We start from the raw sequence: 23,279 nt of genomic DNA, 5'->3' as shown, positions 1-23,279 counted from the left end.
GGATGGGCACAGCTCCAGCTGTCCTGGAGCGGGGTGGGAGCAGTTTTCCCAGCTGTGCTGCACCCGCCCTGTGTCCTGGAGCAGGGTGGGAGATGTCTTCCCCATAGCACCCTTCCCAGTGTTCCTCTTTCCAGGAAAACACACAAGAACTAAGGAGAGCTGTTAGTTGAAATGTCCTTTCTGTATTAACCTGCACAACTTTTCTCTCCCCATCCCTTTCTCCCTGTGCTTTTCACTGGAGTACAGCTAAGCCCAGGTAAAGAGACGTTCCCTCTAACACACAAACCACACAGATCCATCACAGATGGATGTGACATTCCAGCTTGAGGTTACATCCTTGCATTAAACCACCCAGATCTCAAAGCCCTGAGCCTGCGTCACAGCAGCCACTCCCAGAGGCAGCAGGAGGGATCAAATCCTAGGATTGGGATGTGTTCTGCAAACTTCCAGGGCTTATTTGACAACAACTCTTGCTGCCACCACAGCAGCTGCAAGCCCAGGCCTTGCCCTGTCCCTCAAAAGCAGCTGGCAGTGTCTTCCAGCCACAAATGCCACCACTGGACCCAATATCCCCATGGTCTTGGTCCCCACACAGAGATCCCTGGGCTGCTGGAAGTCACATCCCTCTGCCCCTGCCCATTCCCCAGCACCAGAGGCCTCTTCTCCTCCCACATCAGCTTATTCCGTCTGAAGCCACAGCTGGGAAGCTGCAGTGCCAAATCCATTCCTGACAGCCACGGCCCTGCCTTGTAAAACCCCAAAGGTTTCGGGTCTGGTTACACCCTGCAACAGGACACGAGCACTGGGATTTGGGGCCTGGAAAACCAGGCTGCAGCTCCAGGCTTTCACACCTATCCCTTTCACACCATCCTTTTCCCAGCTCAGTGAGACTATTTAAACTTCTGTCATGCAAATCTCTTGGTCTGTACCCACCATGGCTCCATGTAGGTTTTGCCAAATCATTTCACATTTCCAAGCTTTTGGGATCTCTTTTGCTGACTTCTTTTTTCTGTTTTCTCCCCTACTTTTCACTTTATGCTCTCCCTTGCTGTCACTCGCTGCTCACCTTTCTCCAGAAGGTAACTCAGCTCTTTGTTTTCCTTTCCTTCTTTTCCCTTGGAAATGCAAAATATTGTCTTAAAAACCACCAGAAGCTGCAGGCCCAGCTCCTTGGGTCATGCAGGCTCACAGTGATGGGGCCTGGGTTTGTGTGCTGGGGCCAGGCTCTGCCTCACAGTGACCTGAGTGTTCCCTGGGGGGTGACAGGGCGGAGTGGCCACTGCGTTGTCCCATTAGGAGCAGGGTTTGGGCTCAGCAGGGATTTCCCCTCCTGCGGGCTCACTGTGCTCTGCTCTCCCTTCCAGCGAGGAGGACATTGTCATTGAGGAATTTGCTCGCCAGAAGCTCAAGGGAGAGAAGGATGATGAAGATGAGAAGGAGGAAGCTGAGAAAGAGGAGAGTTAAGCTGCCAGCCCCCCACGCCCCAGTCTGGGCTGCAGCCACCTGTAGTGTCCCCACTGTGCCACACTTGGCACAGCCCCCTCAGCCCCTCACAGTCGCCATAGGTCCCCCTTCCTCCCCAGGCTCCCGGCACCTACTCCAAGCCCTGGTAGTGGTGGTGAGAGCTGCTGCAGCTCATCCCGGGCCCACCACGCTGAAAAGCCCCACGGTACTCCCTGTTCCCATGGGTACCAGCACAGGGCCAGGGCAGGTGCGATGGCCCCAGTCGAGTGCATCACCAGCGTGGCTGTCACCTGCCCGTGCTGTGCACAGCTCTGTGACACTGATACCAATAAACCCACCCGGTGGCCCGGTGCAGGCTCCGTGTTGTGCCTGGGGGGGAGCATCCTGTGCAGGGGCGGATGAGGTGATGCAGGACCTGGTGGAGCCAGTCCCGGCTGGGCCCATCCCTGCTACAGCCGGGCCCATCCACGCTTCAGCTGGTACATCCCAGTACAACCATCCCTGGTACAGCCAGACCCATTCTGCTGCAACCATCCCCGGTACAGCGGGGTCCAGCCGCACCACAGCCGGGTGCATCCCGGTACAGCCGGCTCCATTCGCAGTACAACATCCCCGCTACAGCCCGGGCACATCCCGCTACAAGCCGCAGCATCCTCGCCCCGGAGGCCGCCCGGTCGCCACGGCAACCGCCCTCCCCGGCACCACGGCAACCCCCCTCCCGTCGCCATAGCAACCGCCCTCCCCGGCACCACGGCCCTCGCCCTCGCCGTTGCCATGGTCCCGTCCCGCCTCCCGTCGCCATGGCAACGCGCCTCCCCGCGGGGCGGGCCGGCGGTGACGCGGCGGAGGTGACGCGCGGGGCGGTGGTACCGGAGCGCTCGGCGCTGTCTCCTTGTCCCCATCACGGCTCCCGCTCGGCCCCCCCGCGCCGCCATGTCCGCGCCCGGCAGCGGCGGCGACTTCGGGAACCCGCTCAGGAAGTTCAAGCTCGTCTTCCTGGGCGAGCAGAGCGGTGAGCGCCGGGCCGGGCCCGGGCGGAACCGGGAGGGGCCGGCGGGGCGGGGGGAGCGCCCGGGGCCGTGCGGGGCCGAGGCCGCGCCGTGCCCGGGCCGGGGGACGCGGTTCGGGCCTGGCGGGGCCGTGCCAGGGCTCGGGGAGGGGCGGCCCGGCCTGAGGCCTCGGCGGGCGGGGCTGGCGGGGCCCGGGGCTCCGTTCCCGGCCCTTCCCATCGGCCGGGGCTCCGTTCCGCCCTCCCGGGCCCGCAGTGCGCCCGCAGCCCGTGCGGGGAGGCGGCCCCAGAGCTGCGGGGGCTCCCGGCGGCTGCGCTGCCCCCCTGGCCGCGGCCTCCCTTCCACCCGCGGGGGTTTTGTTTTGCCTCAAATGGCCTCCCTTTTGTGCCCCTTCCCCGGGAATAGATGGATGAGTTGTGTGTTTTCCTTGGAATCGTGGTGTTTCTCGCTGGGAGTGTCCAAGGCCCGTTGGAGGGGCCTTGGAGCCACCTGGGCTATGGAAGGTGTCCCTGCCCATGACAGGGGTGGAACTGGATGAGCTTTAAGGTCCCTTCCAATCTAAACCATCCCTGGGTTGTTACTGCTCAGCTTCTCCTTGAGCCTGGGACTGGAGGGTTTTCCAGAAGTTCTCTAATTTGCCAGCCTTTCCAATGCAGGATTGACATTGCTGCTGATATGCGTTTGTCTAATCTGTTTTTAACCCTCTCCAATGTTCATAATTTCACAACGTTTTTCGGCAATTTATTCCTTTTTCCTCTTCCATCCACGTCCTTTGCATTTTTCTTGGCTTCCTCCAGCTTCCTGAGTGAAAATTGGAGCTTTATCTTTGTTTTTCACTTCTTGTCAGTTCTGCACTTTGTCTCTTGATGGTATTTGGAGATGTAAATTTAAAGTTTTGAAGCAAGGCACCAGAGTTTGCTCTGTATCTAAAATCTTGTTACGAAGGAAGGGTGGGAGTGTGGAATGTTGTTTTTCCATGCAGCCAGAGGCAGCAGAACAGCATCTGGGGTATCACCTGCTTTGTTTTGATGTTTATGTCCCAGACTTGGGGATTACATAAGGAGCAGAACAGGGTAACAAAGCAGATTTACTGCTTGCCCAAAGCAAACAACTGGTTCCTTGTTATCCACACACCTGATTTGAGGGCTAGGTTATCTCCATGATTAATTTTGGACCTGCAGAGGTTGATCTGCCTCTGTCATTTTGGGAATGAAGTTTCCAGCTGGCTATTTCCCAGGAAGGTGTAGCTGGAATGGCCTGAGATTGGCAGCTGCTGTCAGATCAGTGCCACTCCCAAAGCAGTGCTAATTTTTTTTTTCCACTGCTGCTTGAAAGTAATTTTTCTCTTCTCTTGTAGTTGGGAAGACCTCCCTGATCACCAGGTTTATGTATGACAGTTTTGACAATACATACCAGGTATGTGATAGTATTTATTTGCTTTTTAAATATATATATATATATATGCATAAATCTATTCCCTGCTGTTCAGATGGATGCCTGGGAGACCATTTCTTTGTGAGATGTCAGTTCAAGATCAGATGAGAGGTTAAAATGTGCCGTGAAATGGAGATGAAGCTTCATGATTAAATGAAAGCATCCAGTGTGATGTCAGGAAGCGCAGTGTCCAGAAAGGCAGCAAGGTTTAGATCCCCTTTGGATGGGTGATAGATCCCCTTTGGATGTGGGGTAGATTCCCTTTGGACGTGGGATAGATCCAGTGAGAAACCTTGAGGAAAATGGGGAGAACATTGTTTTATGGGAAGATGACAGTCAGGATTTCTGGTGATGGATATGGGAGCCTCAGGAGACGAGGAATGAATAAAATGCCAACATCCTCTGACATTCTTGGTGTCTGTTATCTTTAGAGCTTCCATTTAAGTTGGAATAGTTGAGTCTGGAGTGTGTAGATGGATCTGCCAGAAGTCAGCTTGGTATACTTTGTCTCTCAATTTTTTTATTCCTATTTTTTGACTGAAGCACTAAAGATAGGAAAAGCCAGGGAAGTCTTGGCAGGCAAAGAGGGGGTAGGGATGAAGAGGCTGCAGATGAAAAGCAGAAGATGTGTAAGAGGCCTGAAGATTTTGGGAAGAATTAATTGCATCAAAGGCACTCAGAAATATTTCAGGGGAATATCAAATATCTCTAAAGCAGATGAGGTTGGGGCTTCCTCTTTTAATTCAGCCTGAAAGAGTTACTGGTTTAGATTGGGGTGATTTGAAGTTGAGGACAAGTCATTCACTGGAACTGAATCCTCTTGTGCTTCCTGTGTTTTTTCTTTTCCTGTGCTTCCATTCTTTTCCTGACTCTTGTAAGATGCTCTCATAGATTTATTTATTGCTTACTGTAGCTGTTATAAACCATGGCCTGGGTGGAAAATAGACCTCCCAGAAATAAATTCTCCCTCCCAAAACCGACTGTGTTGCTCTTTTCCAATTATCCAGTGGTCCACGTTCTGCTGGAACCCTCCCAGCACAAGCCGTGTGTGTTAAGAGTGGGGATAATATACCAAATCTGTTACATCAGGAGCTCTCTCCTCTTTCCTGGGGTTCTGATGGGCTGGGACAGCTCCTTGACTGAAGTGCCTGGGAGTGCACCTAACTGAGTGCATTATTTTAAATGTCTTTGTGCTGCAATTGCTGGAGCAATGGGAATGGGAGTGGATGCAGACCTGCCAGGGAAATGAAGCTGCTGAGTGTCACTGGAAGCACATGCTGAAGTGGAAAGGCCTGGATAAACGTGGCTCTTTAGCTTTCAGTTGCCCATATTTTATAGATCTCGTTTATTCTACCTTTTGGGTATTTCTAACAAGATAATTCTTACCAGACTGAATTGGGGCAGGCTAGAAGGAGCTGCCAGCTCAGGTATGATCTGTGTGGAGATACAGGAATGTCTGAGGTTAAAATCCAGACTCTGAGGTTCTTGTGGAGCTGAGAAGTGTTGAAGAACGCTGTGAAATGCAGCTGGTGCAGATCCCCAGATTGCTCTGGTTTTATCACCTCAATTGAAGGCGATTGAAGGCAAATCACTTCACCAGCTTCACAAGAAGTTTGTGAACATTTCTGAAAATTTGTGCAGAAAGATGGGGATGCTGGAAGGCAAGTCACAGCTCCTAATGCTTCTCCTCTTTCCAGGCAACCATTGGAATTGATTTCCTGTCCAAAACAATGTACCTGGAGGACCGCACGGTGAGTGGGGTGGGAGTGGGATGGCTGGGAGGGCTCTTCCCCCTGGCCCTTCCTCCAGCAGCTGCTGCAATCCCCCAGCAGCCACCTGAGAGCCAGCCTTGCTTGAATCCCATCACTGGTACAAGATCTGATACCCCTATGAGGAAGTCAAAGTCTTCCATGCAAAACTGGTGCCAGATAATTGCCATTTCCCAGGGATCGTGCTGCCTGTTGTGTGTACCTGCTTTAGGTGTGGGTTGCTCCCAGAATTTGCAACTCTGCCTCTGGGGTTGTCAGGATACAAAGGGCTGAGCAGACCTCAGGTACCACAGGATATTCTGAGCTGGAAGGGACCCACATGGATCATCCAGTGCAGGTCCTGAAGCCAATAAAAAGCCAAGGAGTTGGTGTTCCGAGTAATAACACAGCTCTGACCTGCTGCAATAAAGCAATTTAGGATTTAGCCTGCATGAGATTCCTGTTTGCACAGAGACTCCTCATTCCCTTCTCCTGGATTTCCTCTCAGTATTTGTGGGTTTGCTCATGTTTTGCCAGTATTTGCCTTTTTCCCAGTTTACTGCTGTGTGAGGAGTGTGACAGAGCTGTGGGGAGCAGGGGACGCTCTGTGTGGAGCTTTGGGCCTCCTGCTTCAAAGAAGTCTCTTCCCAGCATGTGTGATGCGTTTCCTGAGAGCTTCTCTGCCATTTTACCAATGATTCACTCTTAGAAAAGCCCTTCCTTAACCTTTGTTTAAGGCAGAGATCCTGGGAATGCTGCTTGACACCTGTGGATGCCTGTGTGCTGTTGTAGCGCTGTGGGTTTCTCATGGTTGTGTAAGTCAGGATGCCATTCACCTGCTGCCCTGCTATCCCCAAAATACCATTTTCCTGCCAATGTTGGAATGCTGTTAGCTTTCCTGATTGTGTAAGTGGTCCACAGAGCCCACAAAGCCTGTTCAAATAACAGAGGTGTGGAATGTAGATAAGAGGAGGGACAAATACAAGCAAACAAGCTGGGAAAATTCAGACACTGGAATAATTTCTCAGATGTGCTTAATGCTGGATTTTGCAATAGGCTTTGATTTCTGGGCTGGAAATGAGGAATGCTGAGCCTCCAGCTGGGATGTGTGCTTTGGTGGATTTGATGTGGCCTTACAGCAAATAATGCATCCTGAAATTGTACCTGTGTTCCGTCACTCAGCTCTAAACGTGGCCTGGACAAACCAGCAGAAGGGATACTCATCTGTGGAAGTGTCCAAGGCTGGGTTGGATGGGCTTGGAGCAACCTGGGGCAGTGGAAGGTGTCCCTGCCCATTGCAGGGGTGGGAATGGGATGAACTTTTAAGATCCAACCCAAACCATTCTGGGATTCCATGAAATACATGTGGAATACATTTGATTCTTCAAAACCATCTCCCAGGAAGGGCAGCTGTGTGACATTCCCAGCACTGGTATGTGTGGCATAAAGTGAGCTGGAGTCACCAGAAGCCCCATGCTCAGTCCTGGCTGTCATGAGCCACATCCATGTGCCAGTTCCCCTCATTCCTGAAAGACGGAGCAGTATTTCCTTCTCTGTGTGTCCGTATCTTCCCAGCCTTGTTGGGTTGCAGGGCAGGAGAAGTCAGCCTGGAGGGTGGTCACTGTTCTGTGTTCCACCACCTCCAGTTTTCCAGTGGGATCATCCGGACCAGGGTGAGGTGGTCCGTAGGGGCAGGAGTCCCACATCTGGCCAGCTGCTCGTGTGGCTGTTCTGGCAGGATCCCTGAGGCCTGCCTGTGCATTTCCCTCGTTAGCAGGTGCTGTGAGGAGGGATTGTAGGGCTCTCCTGGTTTCTGGTGTTGGTATGTGTGAGATATTCCCGGGTGTGTGGAGGGAGGGATGTTCCCAGACCTCGGGAAGTGTCGCTGCCTCTTTTCATGTTTCTGTTCCATTTGAACTTTCCTTTTGTTGCCTTAGTTTTGCTTTGCAACTTATTTTTATTTATTTGTTTTTATTTCACTTGAGTTTTGGTTTTGTTCTCCATTTTCCTGCTGTTCCCTTTCCCCTTCCCCTACACTTTTCCATTTCCCAGATCAGGCTGCAGCTGTGGGACACAGCCGGCCAGGAGAGGTTCCTCATTCCCAGCTCCATCCGTGACTCTGCTGTGGCTCTCATTGTCTTTGACATCACAAGTAGGTATCGAGCCCAGGGTCTTCAGGGACCTTGCTTGTAACACATATCTTTACTCTGGAAGTGGTGGTGGTACCTAAAAAGAGCTAAAACAGCTCATTCCCAGGACTGGGAATTCCTGTGTCTGTGCTGGTTGTTGGTAGCCTTTGGAAAGCTTCATGTTTTTCTGTTGTGTTTTTTATTTTTTTAACTTCAAAATTATTAATTTTTTTTTCATTTCTGGGTAATGAGACAGGTTGTACAAGTAACAGCTTCAGGTGCCAAAGCAAAGGAACGTTGTCAGAGTAGATAAAACAGGACAAGACCCTTTTAAACAGAGAAGCCATGGAGTGACTTAGGAGGATTCAAGATTCCCATTTAGTTGGAAAAGAGACCTGGAGATTCATGAGAGAGCTTTTGAAAGAGGAGAGATGCAACAACCACAATTTCTAAAGAACAAACAAGCTTAGAGGGAAATTCTCTGTGACTCTTGACATGAATGTTTTAGTACAAGATAGGAAATCATGAAGAGAATTATTTCATTGTAACTCCTTGCTGTTGATCCCACTTGATCTGGTGGGGGTTTTGTTAATCTCCAGTATCAGGATTTATATAAATTTCAGTAAAGAAAACAGCGGAGGTGGAAAAGCTCTGGCCCAGCTTTATTCTTTTACCAACAAGTTTTGAGTGAGGACCAGGTGTTTGTTTCACTCTGCTAAGCTGAAGTGCTTAGCAAACAATAGGTTGTGATTTATCCTCACTATTCAGGGCAAATAATTTCCTGGTCTTTCTCCCAGTCCTGAAGCTGGAGAGAATTCTGGGGGAGTTCCTGGTTTGGTGCAAATGATGTCAAACTGGCCTGTGTGGGGAGCACGGAGATGTGCAGGTGGTGGCCTGTGCTGGGGACTCTCCTGGCTGAGGCAGCAGGGCAGGATGCACAGCTTGGCATCATTTTTCCCACTGTACAGGTACAGGATGCTGTTTATCCAGGCAGCTGGCAACATTTTGCCAGTCCAGGCTGTTCTTAACAGCTCCCAGCCATGTCAGAAGTATATAAGTGACAGCTGATCTCATCATTCTTCAGTTACGGGCTGATCTTTGCAGATAATTTCATTTTTTCACTGCTCTTAGTGACAGAGAGGTTTAAAGTTCTCATGTGTTGCAGAAGGAACATGCTCAGGTACTTCTGGGGGGCACAAGGAAATTGTTTAGTTATTGTTGATGTGCTGGACATCCCAAAAGGCAGGTGGAGAGATCCATGGGGGGAGTCCATACTCAGCTCAGGCCTCTCCTGAAGGTTGTTCCTAAGGGAGGCTGGGCTCATTCCTGGTGTCCCACGGTGGTTATTTATATTTTCCCTTCTAAAATGGGTGCACACAAACCTGGACTTGTAGAAATGCAGCAAACCTGGGTCACCTCAGGAGTGTCTGTGTGGTTCCTGCTCACTGGAGACCTTCCCTCAAAGAGCATCACCCTGCACAAATGACAAATTAAACGAATTACCTGGGCCAGCTCTGTGGTGCTTCTTCCAGTTGCCTTGTGCCTGTGAGTCTGAAGGTTTGGGGTGGTTCAGTCACCACCTGGGCGAATGTTCATGGTGGATATCCCAGTGTAACAGCACTGTCCAGGGAGGGTGTGGAAGCTTGGGGAGTCCAGGAGCTGTCGGGATCAATCTGATCTTCCAGCTCTGCTGTGACACTGCCCAGGTGCTCACAGTTTGTCACCTTGAGTTTCCTGGCATGGAGAAGAGCCCTGACTTCTGCTCCTGTAATCAAACCTGCATTCAAAATGAAGCAAGAGCTAATTGCTTTAACTATAAACCCTAATCTTCCTTAAGCCCCAGAGCATCAGCTCGACATTCCCTGATGTAGATAAGATGATGTTTTGAATCTGGCTGCAGCCCTGTGCTTTATCAGCTTCTCTTCCTCTTCTAAACAAGCAATCATTGGTCCTGGGGAAGTTGCTTTTTCCTTGATGGGCTGCCTCATTAACCAGTGCTCTGCCTCCCTGCTGGGATTTTTCCTGGCTGTAAACTGGGGACCAGTGGCTGCCTCCATAAAACTGTTGGGAGTGAGGAGCAATCCTGTTTTCTGGCACTGTGGGGTGAAGGAAAGGGAGGCACTCCCAGTGCAGAAAGCTTTTTGTTTGGAGCGTTTTGGGAGTTTTTGAGCAGTGCTGGTTCAGCCAGGCAGGTCCCAGACCTTGGAGCTGTCATATATAATAATATATAATAGTATATAATAACAACAGTTTGTGTTTGGGGTCAAACTCTACCTGGCCCAGCATCTTTGTGACTCCCGTGCTGCTCTGGAAGGGAGAACCCGATGCCCTTTGCACCACCTGAACCCTGCAGTGTGTAACATTTGCTTTCATTTCTGCTGGGATTTAAGTTACCATTGCTTTAATCTCACATGAAAATCTCCATTGCCATCATCTGGATGCTCCGTGCTGGAGGTTGGATGCCGTTTTCCTGCCTGGTGTCTGTCCTGTGGGGGTTGCCCCAAAAGCTTTGATCAGAGATGCTCCAGGCTACGAGTCCTGTGGAGTTCCCATCCATAATCCTGGGAGATCAGTGCTGTACTGTTGGCTACCCCCAGCAATGAGGTGGTAGCCAAATCCTAGAGATGTTTGGGAGTAGCAGGATCTCTGGGCAAGCAAAGGAGGGAATTAAAGCCCTTTACAAACAGATCTGGGAAGCAGCTCTGCAGTGGTTGGATTTGGGGCGAGATGATGAGGTCACCTCAGCTGCTGCAGTTGGCTGTGGAAGTGGCCTTTTCCCTAAAGGGTTTTCCTGCTCTCTCTCCTCTCCCTGGTGGGCCGGGCTGGCCCCAGCAGGTCCGGCTGCAGCTCTGGGACACGGCGGGGCAGGAGCGGTTCCGCAGCCTCATCCCCAGCTACATCCGCGACTCCACCATCGCCGTCGTGGTCTATGACATCACAAGTGAGTGTGGCCCTGTGACAGCCCAGGGCAGCGGTGCTCTGCTGTGGCCTTGTTGGAAACACCCCATGTGAGCAGAACTGAGAAGTTACAACCACAAGTTCTGCAAAGATCATTAAAATCAGAAATGTTTTCCCCCCTTCCTTCTTTTTCCGTCTGGGTGGGAAATCATTTATGCGGGGGGGGGGAGGTTTGGAGAAGCACCTGAGTACAAGTGAAGCATTCTCCCTCTCCTGAAGGAGTTTTATCCTCAGCTTTGCTGTTTCGTTCCTCCCTGCAGACTTGAATTCTTTCCAGCAAACCTCCAAGTGGATCGATGACGTCAGGACAGAGCGAGGCAGTGATGTCATCATCATGTTGGTGGGGAACAAAACCGACCTGGCAGACAAGAGGTAACGGGGCAAACTGGGCCCTGCTGCCCTGCCCAGAGCCACCAGAGGGACTGGGGCCAGTCTGGGCTTGAAACAAGGCTTGGTTTTAAACACAGCACCATTTACTTGTCAGGAAATTCACATTTCTGGTTTCAGCAAAACTTATTCCCTTTTCTCTCCTACAAATAGTTTTAAACTCACCTAAACCCACCTAAAAAAATTACCTAAGCGGTTTCACAGCATTTTCTCAGTGGGGTATTTTGTCTGATTTTCATTTTCACACTGAGGTAAAGGCTAAAAGGTGCCTGCAAAAGTGAGGAAATCAGCTGATTTTCCCTAATTTCCCTCTCTCTCTCTGCATGTGCAGCTGGAAGTTCATGACAGTTTCTCCTCGTTAAAATGCAGCATGAACTTTTGTAGGATTGATCTAAAAGTACGAACTTCTCTGGGTGTAAATTTCATGTCACACACATAGCACACACTGAGCTTGTGGATGTGTGTGAGGAAGCCAGATCAGCAAAACCCAAACTTCCCCAAGAGACCCAAAAGTTTAATTAGACTCCTAAAATGACACAGACTTAATGTTTTGGGAGGTGCCATAAAATGTTTCGCTTTAAAACTCTTAATTCTCCAGCACTTCAACCAAAATAACCAATGTAATGGGTTCTTAGAAGAGCACAGGCTTTACTTTGTGTTCCTATTTCAAATCCTTCTCTGGATTGTTGATTTAACAATAATTTTGTTGAATATTTTCAGAGATTTTTGTTCCTTAGGAAGGTATCAGGAGCAGTGGAGATAAGGGAAGGTTTTTATTCTAGTGGGTGGTGCCAGAAGCAGTTGGCAAAGGGAAGATGGAGTAAACCAGGCAATTCCAACCCTTCCAGCTGAAACAGCCTCACACACCCCAAAAATGTGGGCTTTGGGTGTCAGGGGATGTGTGAGGGGTTGGAACCACAGGGGATTTTGATCTGATGCGAAGAAAATCACACCTCACAGGGAAACACCTGGATCTCACAGCAAAATAGTCTTAAAATATCAAATCCTTTTCCTCTGGCTGTTCACAAGACTTTCCTGATCAAAGGAGAACAATTTATAGATGAAATTCGTGTTTTCTCAGCAAAATCTTGCACTTTTATTTGAGTATCATTGTTCACTCTGTTTCTTGGGATGATGGGCAGAGTGATCTGAGTGTTCCATTGTGGGACATTCCCACATTTTAAATTCTAGCCCCAGCTTTACTCCCTCCTGCAGTTGAACATTCCTTCAGGATGTGCTGTGATGTATATTTTCTCCTGTGGTTCTGGTGGTTTTGTGTCCCAACATCCCCTACATCCCTGGCTGTTTGCCATGCAGGTTTTTAGTTTTCATCCCCAGCAGGGAGAGCAGGGATAATTCTACTTGGCTTTTCCCACTTCACTGGGAAGCATTTTGAGGTGTCCTATGCCTTGCACTTTGGAAATATTCCTAAAACTTGGTGCTCAGGGCTTCAGGAATGCAATAAAGTATGTCCAGCTCATTTTGCTTAAGAATTCCATGTGTGATGAACTCATGGTCTGTCTGTGAAGTCATTCACAAAAGCAAAATCCAAGATGTTCTCCCTGAGCCAGCTCTGGATTTTGGCCATTGAGCCTTTCCCATGCCCTTCTGGGAGCTGGGAATAACTGCAGCTCCCTGACTGAGTAACCTGGCATTTCTAATTCCTGTCAAAGTCCAGTTTCATGTGAAACTGGAAAGCCCAGTGGGATCATTTCAGCCTTGGAGTGTTTCCTGATGGTGCACAACAGCTGGCCCAGCACTGCTGGAAGAGTTCAAAGTACCAGAAAATGGTTTGAAGCAGCTGCAGCTGAAGTTCGTGCAGCACTGGAAATTCGTATTTTAGGAGGGGAATGCGACAGCACTCCCGGGCTGGCACTTGGAATGACGGGGAAGGGAATATCTGGGTGTCAGGAACAGGAGCTGCCTTGCCTTTCTTTTCAAAGGAAGTTGGATTTGTGTGAGGCTGAAATTCTGGGCCTGTAAGGCTGGACAAAGCCACCACTGGTGTCACAAAGGTGACATTTTTTGAGGCAGAATACAGGGGAGCCATTCATCCTCTGATAAAAGCCAGGGATGAGGCAAGTTCTGAGGCCGAAAAGCAGCACTAAAAATAGCTCTGTTCCTGTTCAGTGCAGCCTGTTGAGTTTTTCATTCCTCTCAATGTTGCTTCAGTTGGTGGCTGGTTTATTTTTTTGTTTGTTTTTCTTCTCCCTGCAGTTTTCTTTCTCTCATTTTTGAACTCTTTTGCTTTGGTTTGGTTTTTGTGCTCTGGGATTTGTTCCCATTGCTGGAGACAGGTTTCTGTTAAGGATGGGGAGGGAAAAGCCCAAGAGCTGGATGTGCTGTGTATTGAGAGCAGTGCTGAAGCAGGATTTAGTGGGACACAGGGTGGTGCTCTGAGGGGCAATTCCAGGTGCTTATTCCCAAGCTGTTGCACTGTCCCTGCTGCTGGAGCCTTTCTGGAGCCTTTGTGTCACCTCACAACACTCTCTCTGTCAGGTTTGAGAAGTTCCCTGTCTCGGTGTGGGGATTTTTCCTTCTGTGGAATGCTGTGGATGAGGCTCAGATATTCTGCACGAGCTTCATCCTGTGCTGCTCATCTACCACAACTCCAGGTGTTCCCTGGGGAGCTTCCCTGAGGTGGTTTCACTCCGAGCTGGATTGTGGTGCAGCCTTGAGGGTCCTGAGGTGGGCTGTAGCCTCTTGGAGGGGGAGCAGCCACTCACTCAGAGCCATCTCTAACTCTTCCTCCTGTTCCTTGTGTCTCCGTTTTCCACCTTTTCCAGGCAAATCACCACAGAGGAAGGGGAACAGAGAGCCAAAGAGCTGAATGTGATGTTCATTGAGACCAGTGCAAAGACTGGGTACAATGTCAAACAGGTACATCCATGTGCTGTTCTCCAGCCAGGAATCTGTCCCTCACTGCTCTGGGTCTGCTCCAGGGTGGGGTTTGTGATCCTGCAGGAATTTCCTCCTGTTTAATGCCAACCCCTGTCTTGGTTTGTGTAGTGGAAGCTCCTTTCCTGTTGAGTCAATGATTCCCTGTCAAAGCTAAACCTTGAAAGAAAGGAGAACTCACTCCAGAATGTGCTGAGGGATGGGAAAGGGGAAAAATCGTAGTTTTGTGCAGCCCATCAGCTGGAATTTGGTTTGGTGTGGTCCACAGTCAATGCACTGTTTGCTGAAATCACTGCTGACATCAGGGGGGAGAATTGTTTCTGCTGATGCACTGGAGTAGAAGTTCCTCCTTCTGTTTGCCAGCCAGAGAATCTTGGAAATCTTAGAAGAGTTGAGGCTGGAAGGGATCTCTGGATATCTTCCCTTCCAACCCTCCTGCTCAGAGCTGACTCCAGCTGAGTTTGGAATATCTCAAAGGATAGGGACTGTCCAGGTGCCAGTGTTTGATCGACCAAACAGCAAAAAAAAACCCTTTACATTTTTGTTTTAAGCAGAATTTCTCAGATTTCTGCTTGTGCCCTTTGTCTCTTGCTTGTGACTCCCATCTCCACTGGTTCAGGGATTGTTCTGGATGTGACAGAGTTTGGAACAAGGACCTGTGAGCCCTGGAGGGAGTTGGGAAACATCCTCAGGAGTTTGCTGCACACCAGCAGCTTGGTGCAACCTCACAGTGGGATTAGGAGGCTTTGGGCTCGGCTTTTGTGGCTGGTCTGGATCAAACCCTCTTTAGTGTTTGATTTTATCTCCTGTTGCCTTCTTTGCCCAGCGGGTGTTTGTGGGGAGAGCTGGGATTTGAAGGCTGCAAACTCCAGCAGCTCGCTGGGACCTTGGTTTCCCAAGGAACACCCTTTGGAGGGGTGGCTGAGGAGCCCCTGCCAAGCTGCCAGGAGGAAAATCCTCAGCAGCAGCGATTGCTCTGGTGTTTGGTGCAGTAGAGTTCAGCAGCCTGGCGGTGTCTGTGCTGTGTGAGGGCAGCAGGATGAGCTCCAAACACTGAGAAATTTTTCAAAGCCATTTTCTGGATTTTCTGGGGATAAATAGCCCTTCCCAGCTCTAGCACAGCCTTGCCAGTGTAACTGCAGCTCCCTGGAACCAGCTCAGGAATGGCTGTTTGGCAGCAGGACCGACCTGAAGGGCTGGGCTGTAAAAGCTCAGTTATTCCACAGGGGAATATTCGGTGCCAGGTGAGTGATCAGAAATCCCCAGGTGCTCACCCTGTGGGCACGAGCAGAGGCTGGGCATGGTAAATAGTGTTTAGTGAGTGCAGGAGGGAGTTCCATGGATCCCTGGAAGAATGTTAGTAATTAATTCCATGTTCTCTTCAAGCAGGACCAGGTAAAATAAAACTGTGGGCTTTGTAGGTACTGAACAAGTTCTTTAAAATAAGTTCTTTCAAACCTGTTAAATTTCCTGCATAAAATTCTCATGGCATCACTGCCTGCTGAAGTACCCCCTTAATGACTTTATACAACTCAGACTCCGAGTCCTGCTGTAAAACAATGTTTTTAACGGGAATTTTTTCTGACAAGCCTTGAGCTTCTCTCTTGCTGCTTTCCAGCTTTTCCGCCGTGTGGCTGCTGCCTTACCTGGGATGGACAGCACACCAGAGAAGAGCAAAGAAGACAGTATCCTTGTTTTCCCATGGAATTGGAATTATCTGGTGTTAAGTTGGGCTTACTGACTTTCTTTGGCATATTGTGGGGATGGGTTTTGCAGGGATGTGGCTGAAACAGGACATGGAGCTGTTGGAGTGTGTCCAGAGGAGCCCCAAAATGAGCAGGGGAATGGAGCAGCTCTGCCATGAGGAAAGTCTGGGAGGATTGGGATTGTTCAGGCTGGGGAAGAGAAGCTTTGGGGTGATCTCACTGGGGCCTTCCAGGATGTGAAGGAGCCAACAAGGAGAATGGAAGGGGAATATTTACAGTGGCTTGGAGTGACAGGACAAGGGGGAACGGCTTCCCACTGATAGGGGGCAGGGTTAGATGGGATATTGGGAAGGAATCCTTCTCTGTGAGGATTGTGAGGCCCTGGCACAGGGTGCCCAGAGAAGCTATGGCTGCCCCTGGATCCCTGGAAGTGTCCAAGGCCAGGCTGGACGGGGCTTGGAGCACCCTGGGATTACGGGAGGTGTCCCTGCCCATGGCAGGGGGTGGCACTGGGTGATCTTTAAGGTCCCTTCCAACCCAGACCATGGTGGGATCGTGTGACCCTGTTTATGGGCTAGATACGAATGTACACAACTAATGGCCAGCACAAGTTCTGCTTTTCCAGTTGATCTGAGGCTGGAATTTGCAGTTTTAGAATGCCAGAGTTTGTTACTCCTTCTGTCCAGTTGGGCTCCATCCTCTGAAAGGTCTCACCATGTCCCTGGCTTTGCAGTTAACCCTGTGCAGGCAGGCCATGGAGAGACACCAACCAACCCTTCCAGATGCTGTTCTGGGTGATTCCTTGACTGTCCCTGCAGTGATTGACATCAAACTAGAGAAGCCCCCTGAGCAGCCAGTCACGGAGAGCGGGTGCTCCTGCTAACAGCCCCTGCCAGCAGCACCCCCGCCCGGCCGGGCTCCCCGGAGAACATCCCGCTCATTGCCACCCCTCTGGGGCTGGAAAACCATTCCTAAGCGAGCGAATCCCTGTGTGCTGGTGGGGAGCAGCCCCGGCCGCCCCTCTCACTGCATGGTTTGAGCCCTGAGTGCAGAATGAGTGTCCTGTCTTTTGAGTTTATTTTTTTATGTTGTAGCACTTTGGCACCACGGTGCCCTTCACACTCTCTCCCTTTCTCTCTCTCTTCCTCCCTTTCTCCCCCTGTTCCCACCTGGAGCCTCCCTGCTCAGATGTATCTTGTGAATGCCATGGAAAAGCTGCCGAGTTAGGGAAGACAAAAATGAAGCTTTGGGGGGTGGGTTTTCCACCTTCCCTCCTGCCTTGCATCCTCCCCCTGCCCTCTCCAGCCCCCTGTCCTGCATCCCCACTTCCTCTGGTGAAAGGCTGCTCCTTAAACCGGTCACTTGGACTTGCCTTTTTGGACTGTGCAGGTTCCCTGTTCCCAGGCTTTGCTTCCCGCAGGGCACACACCCCGTTAGCTCCCTGGTTTCTCCGTTCCGTGGATGATCCTGGCTAACTCTTGCTCACAACTTCCCAGTTTTGCCCCTCGTGTCACACAGGGCCCCGGAAAGCCCCAAACTCTGAGAGCTTTGGCCTTGTTGCTCCCGTTTGTGTGGCAGGAACATCCCAGAGCCTGCTCCTCTCGGCTGGAATTTCTTCCCATTCAGAGGATGTTGGTGAGTGTTGGCTGCAGATGTGGGGGAGGAGGAGGGAGCAGAGGCTTTGCAGCCTGAGGCTGGGTGGGGAGAGATCCTCAGGGATTCTGGAAGCAAACAGTGGCCTGGAATCCATCACTGCGGGGGCAGTACCTGCCCTGGGAGTCATGGATGCTCCCCAGGCTCCTTCCCTGGTCTCCGTTCTCCCATTCCTCCTCACGGAAGCTGCTTCACATGGAGAAGGAGAGCCACAGCAGAGGGAAGGGCAACATTCCACTCTCATTCCCAGGTTGCTGCTTGCTGGAATCATTCCCATTGCCTCTGCCCTTGGAGCAGATGCTCTGGGATGGGATCAGCAGCTGTTTCACTCCTGGGAGAGTTTTAACCTTTGCCGAAGCTGAGGGGAGCAGTGGCAGGGAATTCCTGTCACAATGGGTGGAGGATTGGAGGATTGGACGCTGCTGAAGGGAATTCTGCTGTCACTTCCCAACCTTAGAGGTTGGAAGTTGCCTCCTCTCCCCCAACCCCTGCTTTTGCATTAATTGATAGAGCTTTTCAGAGATTTCTTGGGGTTTTGGGTTCACCAGATGTTGGTTTGTCAGTTGGCAGAGAGGAGAATTTCACTGTCCTTTCCCCACCTGGCCTGTGTGACACAGAGGGTGCTGGGGGTAGGACAGTGACCACGGTGTGACCACGGTTGGGGGTCAGTGACACTCCCCTCCCCTCCCCTGCAGGGTGTCCCTTGGTCCCTGACACCGTGTGGGCACCTGGGGGCGGGAAGGGACAGCCCCGGGCTGGGATGTGGCAGCCCTGGGCTGGCAGCAGGTCACTGAGTGCCCCAGTCCCTTCGTGTCCGGGCGAGCTGGCTGCAGGAGGAAGCTGGGATGTGACTCCCCACTCCCCGCCCCCGTCGGGAAGCTGATCCCATTCCCTGTACATAGCCCATTGTGGGAATTGCTGGTGTCGGTGTCCGTGTCTGTAGAACAGGTGTTGCTGTCCCTCCTCACGGGCAGCTCTGCTGTCCCTTCGTGTTGTTCGAGTCACGGACGGGGCGGGAGGGGGGAGACCCCAGTTCCGGGGCGGGGGGTAATTAGTGGAATCCAATAGTTCCCTTCCCACTGTTTTTCTGGATGTGTTCCTGCCGTGTGTCCGGCCCCGCTGTCCTGTAGCTGTAGCGAGTAAGTGTGACTGTAACTCTGAGTAAGGACTGTGTGACACAGCCACAGTGTATCACTAAATAAATAAAGTTATTTCACCAACACTGCGCTCTCCTGCTGCCACACTGGGGCTGGGGGGCTAAAAGGGGTTTGCTCCGAGCTGTGACATTCCTGGCCTGAGTGGGGATGGAGGAGGAACGGAGGAGGAGGAAGGATGGAGGAGGAGGCATGGAGAAGGAGGAAGAGGAGGAGGCATGGAGAAGGAGGAAGGACAGAGGGAGGAAGAATGGAGAAGGAGGGACGGAGGAGGAGAAAGAGGGAAGAGGGAGGGAGAAAGGATGGAGGAGGGGGAGAAGGGACGGAGGAGAAAGGTCTTTGCTGACATGTTGGAAAATGTGGAATAGGTAATGATTTTCTCAGGAAGTCTCTTTGATGTTTGATCTTTGTTATTTTCAAGCCTTATCAGCAAAAAAAGGAGATTTAATCCAAGAAATTGAGCAGCCAGTGAGCTGGAAGTGATGTCCAGGTGTCGGAAGGACAAGTGGCTTGTGGGTGGAATTGCCTCGTTGAGGGTTAGGGCAGGACATGCTTCAATGACCTCAGCCCTGGGGAAGGTTAGCAAAGCTTGGGAAGAAGGATCCCTATTTTGGGATAACAACAGGACCCTGTGGATCCAAACATGAATCTGAAGGGAGCCAGGAGCACAGAGCCCTGAGGAGCCCTCAGCTGAGCCCTGCCCTGCAACATGCCTGGGACTGATCCTGCTGCTCCAGAAGGACCTGCAGGACCTCTGCCAGTGCTGCTTCCCTGCCCGGGGAGTCACTGCAGCCTGAACCCCTGGCAGTGCTCCCTTCATCCCTGGAAGTGTCCCCAGCCAGGCTGGATGGGGCTTGGAGCAGCCTGAGATAGTGGGAGGTGTCCCTGCCCATGGCAGGATGTGGGGCTGGATGGTCTTTAAGGTCCTTCCCACCCAAACCATTCCATGATTTTATAAATTTGTGCCTCTTGGCTCAGTTTTGTCAGTCACAAAAAAAATCCAACGTTGCTGGAGCTGTTGTTTTCCCACCAGGGATCAGGAACTGCTTGAGTCCTGGAGGGTGAAGTGGACTGTGGTGGCCTTAATGCTTTGCTAATTAACATAACCGAGACATGGTTGTGCCCTGGGAAAGAATCCACTCCTTCCTGTCAGCCAGGTCAGCAGGAAAACACCTGAGTCATTCCCTGGGAGGAACTGCCCAGGGCAGGGGAGACCTTCCTGGAACTCCTGCCAGGGAATGCTCTGAAGCAGGAGGGACGAATTCAACGTTGAAATTGTATCTGCAGCTTCCTGTGGAGAGAGCTCCTCTTTCCCTATGGAACACAGAGATTCTGGGAAACCAGTGAGACCAGAGAGGTGATAGAAGAGCTCTCCCTCCCCTCCCCTCCCCGGGGTGTTGCAGGGGCTTCCAGGATGTTCATTCCCCTGGTGGAAAAGTTAACTTTTAATTCAGAGTGAAAATCTCTTTTCCAGCATCTTTTCCTCACCCCCAGCCTGGCTCAGTGTCGTGCTCTGCTCCTGGAGTTGTGCTGGTGCCACCACAGCCACAGTCCTGCCTTGCTCTTTCCTGGCAGTGCTGGAACACTCCAGGTTAATCAGGGGCTGACTTCCAGCAGAGCCAGTGGGAAAAAAACCCTGAAACAGCTGCAGATCCCGAATTTCCTCCTGTGGGCTGCAAGGGTGGCTGGAGCCGAGCCTTGTCCCAGCATTTCCTTGGAATAGTGCTGAGGGTGGGTCCATCCCAACCCCCACCCAGACTTCCTGAGTAGGAATAAGCTAAATTCAGGTTGCTGTACTTGATTTATTGATTGTTTATACAGAAAAAGTGGAAAACACCACAAGGAAGAGAAGGCCAGAGCCAGGGCTGTCTGGAAGCCATTACAGCGTGATCTCACCAGGCATTTGCCCCTGGATTTGTTGAAAATGAACATGTTTCCTTGGTAATTAACATTTCCAAACATCCCAGCCCTGGATTGTGGGGTCTTTATCAGCAAAGAGGCACAAACAGCCAGAGCTGGGCACGGACTGGGGCTGGATTTTACTCCTGGAGTTCCCAGCAATGCACAGCAGAGGTGGGACAGAGAAGGAAAGAATTCCATGGCACAAGAGGGTGCAACAGGTGGATTTCTTGGAGAACAATGCCCGTGCTCAGGAATGCTCAACAAGCAAGGATCCAGGATCAAGGGATCCAGAACCAGCCCAGAACTCACTCAATTTAAGCCTTGCTAAAACCTGGATCCTGCTGGAGCAGCTGCCCCCCAGGACCCGCTTCACACCAGCTTGTTCCAACACCCATTCCCAGGAGCACAGCCTCAATCCCCGTCCATCTTCCAGCCAAATGAGCCCCTTGGCATCCCTCCACGTGGGAAAGAGATGATCCTGTGCAGGACAGTGGTGCCTCCAGTGACAGCTGAAACGTGAGGTGTCATCTCAGACATTGGGGAAAAGGAGTGGAGAGGTTTTGGCAGGATGAAGCTCCCCGTTAGTGAACTGTCCGTTCCTTCTGCCGCTGGTAATCTGGGAGGGAGGGACAAGGAGACGATGGCCAGGGGGAATTACAGAAAATGTTCAGGAAAACACACATTTCCAAGTGGAGGCAGCGTTTGAGACCCTCTGGCTGTAAAAGGGCACCCCCACCAGTAATTTCAAGTGATTTTACAGCATTTAGAACAAAAGGATTTGTTTGAAATCCCCTCTTCCCCCACTCCATGTTTTTCTTCTTAATGGCCGCTTTCCATTTTACGAAGAATCCTTGTTTGGCTTGACTTCTCCCTTTTTTTAATCCCTTAAATCTTGGAACTTTATGGGTGCAGAAGGAGACACTGGGAGTTAACCCAGTCCTTCCCTTCACTCACAGTTCAAACATCCTTAGGGAGGGATATCCACCACTGGCACTTGTGCCAGAGCTCATCCTTATGTTATTCAAGGATAATGAGCTACTTCTCCAGCTCTAAATTAACTTTCCCATTCCCCAGCCATCCCACCTTCCTGCTCCCCGAGTTTTCCTGTGTGGGCAGATGAAGCCAGGCCTCATTATCCTGATGTGGTGCCTGATCCCAAATCAGCAGTGTCAGTGACCTTGGGCTGCTAAACTCGGGTGGAATTGGCAGGGATTTATGGAAGTTTGCTTCCCAAGGAGCATCCCAGGTGCCTGGACCAGGCACTTACTGTAGGGGAAGTACCGGACGCGCATCGTGATCTCCCGCGCCGTCTTCAGGATCTCCACAGCCTGGAAAACATGGAAAGAGGATTCCACACATTCTGTGCTGGGCTGAGAGGCTGGAAGGAGGTGGATTCCCCATCCCAGCGCTCACCTTGCTGTGCTCAATGTCCTGGAAATCCACGTCATTCACCGAGAGCACCTGGTCCCCCTCCTGCAGCCCGGCCCTGTGAGCGTCCGAGTCAGGAATCACCTGGGAAGGGAGAGCAGGGATGGCAGCAGCGGATCTCCCACAGCTCCCCTCCCACACGGCCCCGGGGAGCAATTCCAGCGGCTGGGAAGAGACCAGGAAGTGGTGCAAGATGCTCTGATGGCTTTGTGACAAATCCCAGCCCTGAGCTCGGGAGGGTGTCAGGCAGCCAGAGCCTCCCTGCACACCCAGTCGGCTCAGCAGCTCCCACGGGCACAGGCAGGGTCCGGGCGGGAATGGCACAAGGATGGACACACCTTGGAGATGAAGATTCCCAGCTGCGAGGCTTTTCCTCCCCGGATGTTGAAGCCCAGCTGTGGGAAAAACCAGCAGGGAAATGCAGTCACCAGGACCCTTCCCTTGGCCCAGTTCTCTTCCCATTTCCCAGGACTCTTCTCCCTGTCCAGGACCCTTCCAATTCCCCAGGACTCTTCTCCCTGCTGTCTCCCAGATGGATCCAAGGCGTGGGTGCTGCAGTGCTCAGCCAGGCAGCAGCACCAGTCCCTCTCTTCTAATTCCTGCCACCGGGAATACCTGAGGGGCCCCCGCTCCCATTCCCCAGCAGCTCCACATCCCGAGATACGACTTCAGGAACAACCCCTCCCCCTGCCCACCGGCCTGAAATCTGCCACCCTGCCCGCCCCACGCCTGTCACAGCAGCTCCCTGTGCCAGGACGCTGCCAGTCGGGAATATCGCAATTCCAGCGCGCTTTATGCCAGGAAACGCTCTGGGAACCGCGTCCGGGAACGCGACACCGCGCCCAGGCAGCGCCAGGCCGGCGCCGCCCGCCTCACCTGAGCCCCGGGCGGCTTCTTGAGGACGATGGTGCGGGGCAGGAACTGCGTGAGCTCGTTGTTGTAGTCGGGGTGATAGACGCGCTGCGGGGGACGCGCGGCGGCTCAGCCGGGGCCGGCCCGGGCAACCCCGCCCGCGGGGCCCCGCGGCCGCCGCCGCCGCCCCCGGCCCATCCCCCCGCTCCCCCCGTCCCGGGCTGACCTCGTGCGGCGGGACCCAGGCGGGCGGGCTCTCGTAGGGCGGCAGGAAAACCACCGGGAAGTCGTCGTAGGGCACCCGGCCCTCCATGCTGCCCCTCGGCCGCGCCGCCGGGACGCGCCCCCCGCGGCCGCACCGGGCTGCGATTGGCCGCGGCCCGCCCCTCGCCCCGCCCCTCGCCTGACGCACCCGCACGCGATTGGTTCCTTTCCGCCCTGCGCCCCGCCCCTCACGCTGTGCCACCCCACCCCAGGGTTGACTCCGCCTCTGCCTGACGCACAGCTCTGCGATTGGCTGCTGCCCCGCCCCTCGGTGACGATGCGCCTCGCGATT

At 52.2% G+C, this 23,279-nt stretch overlaps 3 protein-coding genes across 6 annotated transcripts; 2 read left to right on the top strand and 1 right to left on the bottom strand.

The window, feature by feature from the left end:
- The first annotated feature begins 6 nt into the window (after nucleotides 1-6).
- On the top strand, nucleotides 7-2,194 carry LOC121673217 (vegetative cell wall protein gp1-like). The gene is made up of 2 exons (XM_042046328.1): nucleotides 7-1,079; nucleotides 1,365-2,194. Exons 1-2 carry the CDS (start codon nucleotides 908-910, stop codon nucleotides 2,192-2,194), a joined length of 1,002 nt encoding a protein of 333 aa, XP_041902262.1. The 5' UTR covers nucleotides 7-907.
- Nucleotides 2,195-2,287: 93 nt separating this feature from the next.
- LOC121673218 (ras-related protein Rab-6A-like) lies at nucleotides 2,288-18,609 on the top strand. 4 transcript variants are annotated; one of them, XM_042046329.1, is made up of 9 exons: nucleotides 2,298-2,476; nucleotides 3,832-3,890; nucleotides 5,606-5,659; nucleotides 7,709-7,808; nucleotides 10,598-10,726; nucleotides 11,004-11,115; nucleotides 13,917-14,010; nucleotides 15,647-15,713; nucleotides 16,553-18,609. In XM_042046329.1, the coding sequence occupies exons 1-9, from the start codon at nucleotides 2,398-2,400 to the stop codon at nucleotides 16,615-16,617; spliced, it is 759 nt and encodes a 252-aa protein (XP_041902263.1). In that variant the 5' UTR covers nucleotides 2,298-2,397; the 3' UTR covers nucleotides 16,618-18,609. The 4 variants fall into 4 exon arrangements, with proteins under 4 accessions (XP_041902265.1, XP_041902263.1, XP_041902264.1 ...); XM_042046330.1 differs by having other exon boundaries at nucleotides 2,385-2,476; nucleotides 7,714-7,808; XM_042046332.1 differs by having other exon boundaries at nucleotides 2,385-2,476; nucleotides 10,621-10,726.
- A 1,714-nt stretch (nucleotides 18,610-20,323) lies between these two features.
- On the bottom strand, nucleotides 20,324-23,087 carry LOC121673221 (PDZ domain-containing protein 11). The gene is made up of 6 exons (XM_042046334.1): nucleotides 22,950-23,087; nucleotides 22,748-22,831; nucleotides 22,210-22,266; nucleotides 21,857-21,955; nucleotides 21,711-21,771; nucleotides 20,324-21,059 (listed from the first exon to the last, which is right to left on the bottom strand). Exons 1-6 carry the CDS (start codon nucleotides 23,034-23,036, stop codon nucleotides 21,025-21,027), a joined length of 423 nt encoding a protein of 140 aa, XP_041902268.1. The 5' UTR covers nucleotides 23,037-23,087; the 3' UTR covers nucleotides 20,324-21,024.
- Between the last annotated feature and the right edge of the window lie 192 nt (nucleotides 23,088-23,279).

The sequence above is a fragment of the Corvus kubaryi genome, unplaced genomic scaffold, assembly GCF_017639235.1.
Source record: "Corvus kubaryi isolate FWS band 111438036 unplaced genomic scaffold, C.kubaryi_AGA036_p1.0 65283, whole genome shotgun sequence".
In the NCBI taxonomy this organism is placed as follows: Eukaryota; Metazoa; Chordata; class Aves; order Passeriformes; family Corvidae; genus Corvus; species Corvus kubaryi.
Note: the sequence above shows the minus strand (reverse complement) of the source record. Positions and strands in the feature narration are given on the sequence as shown.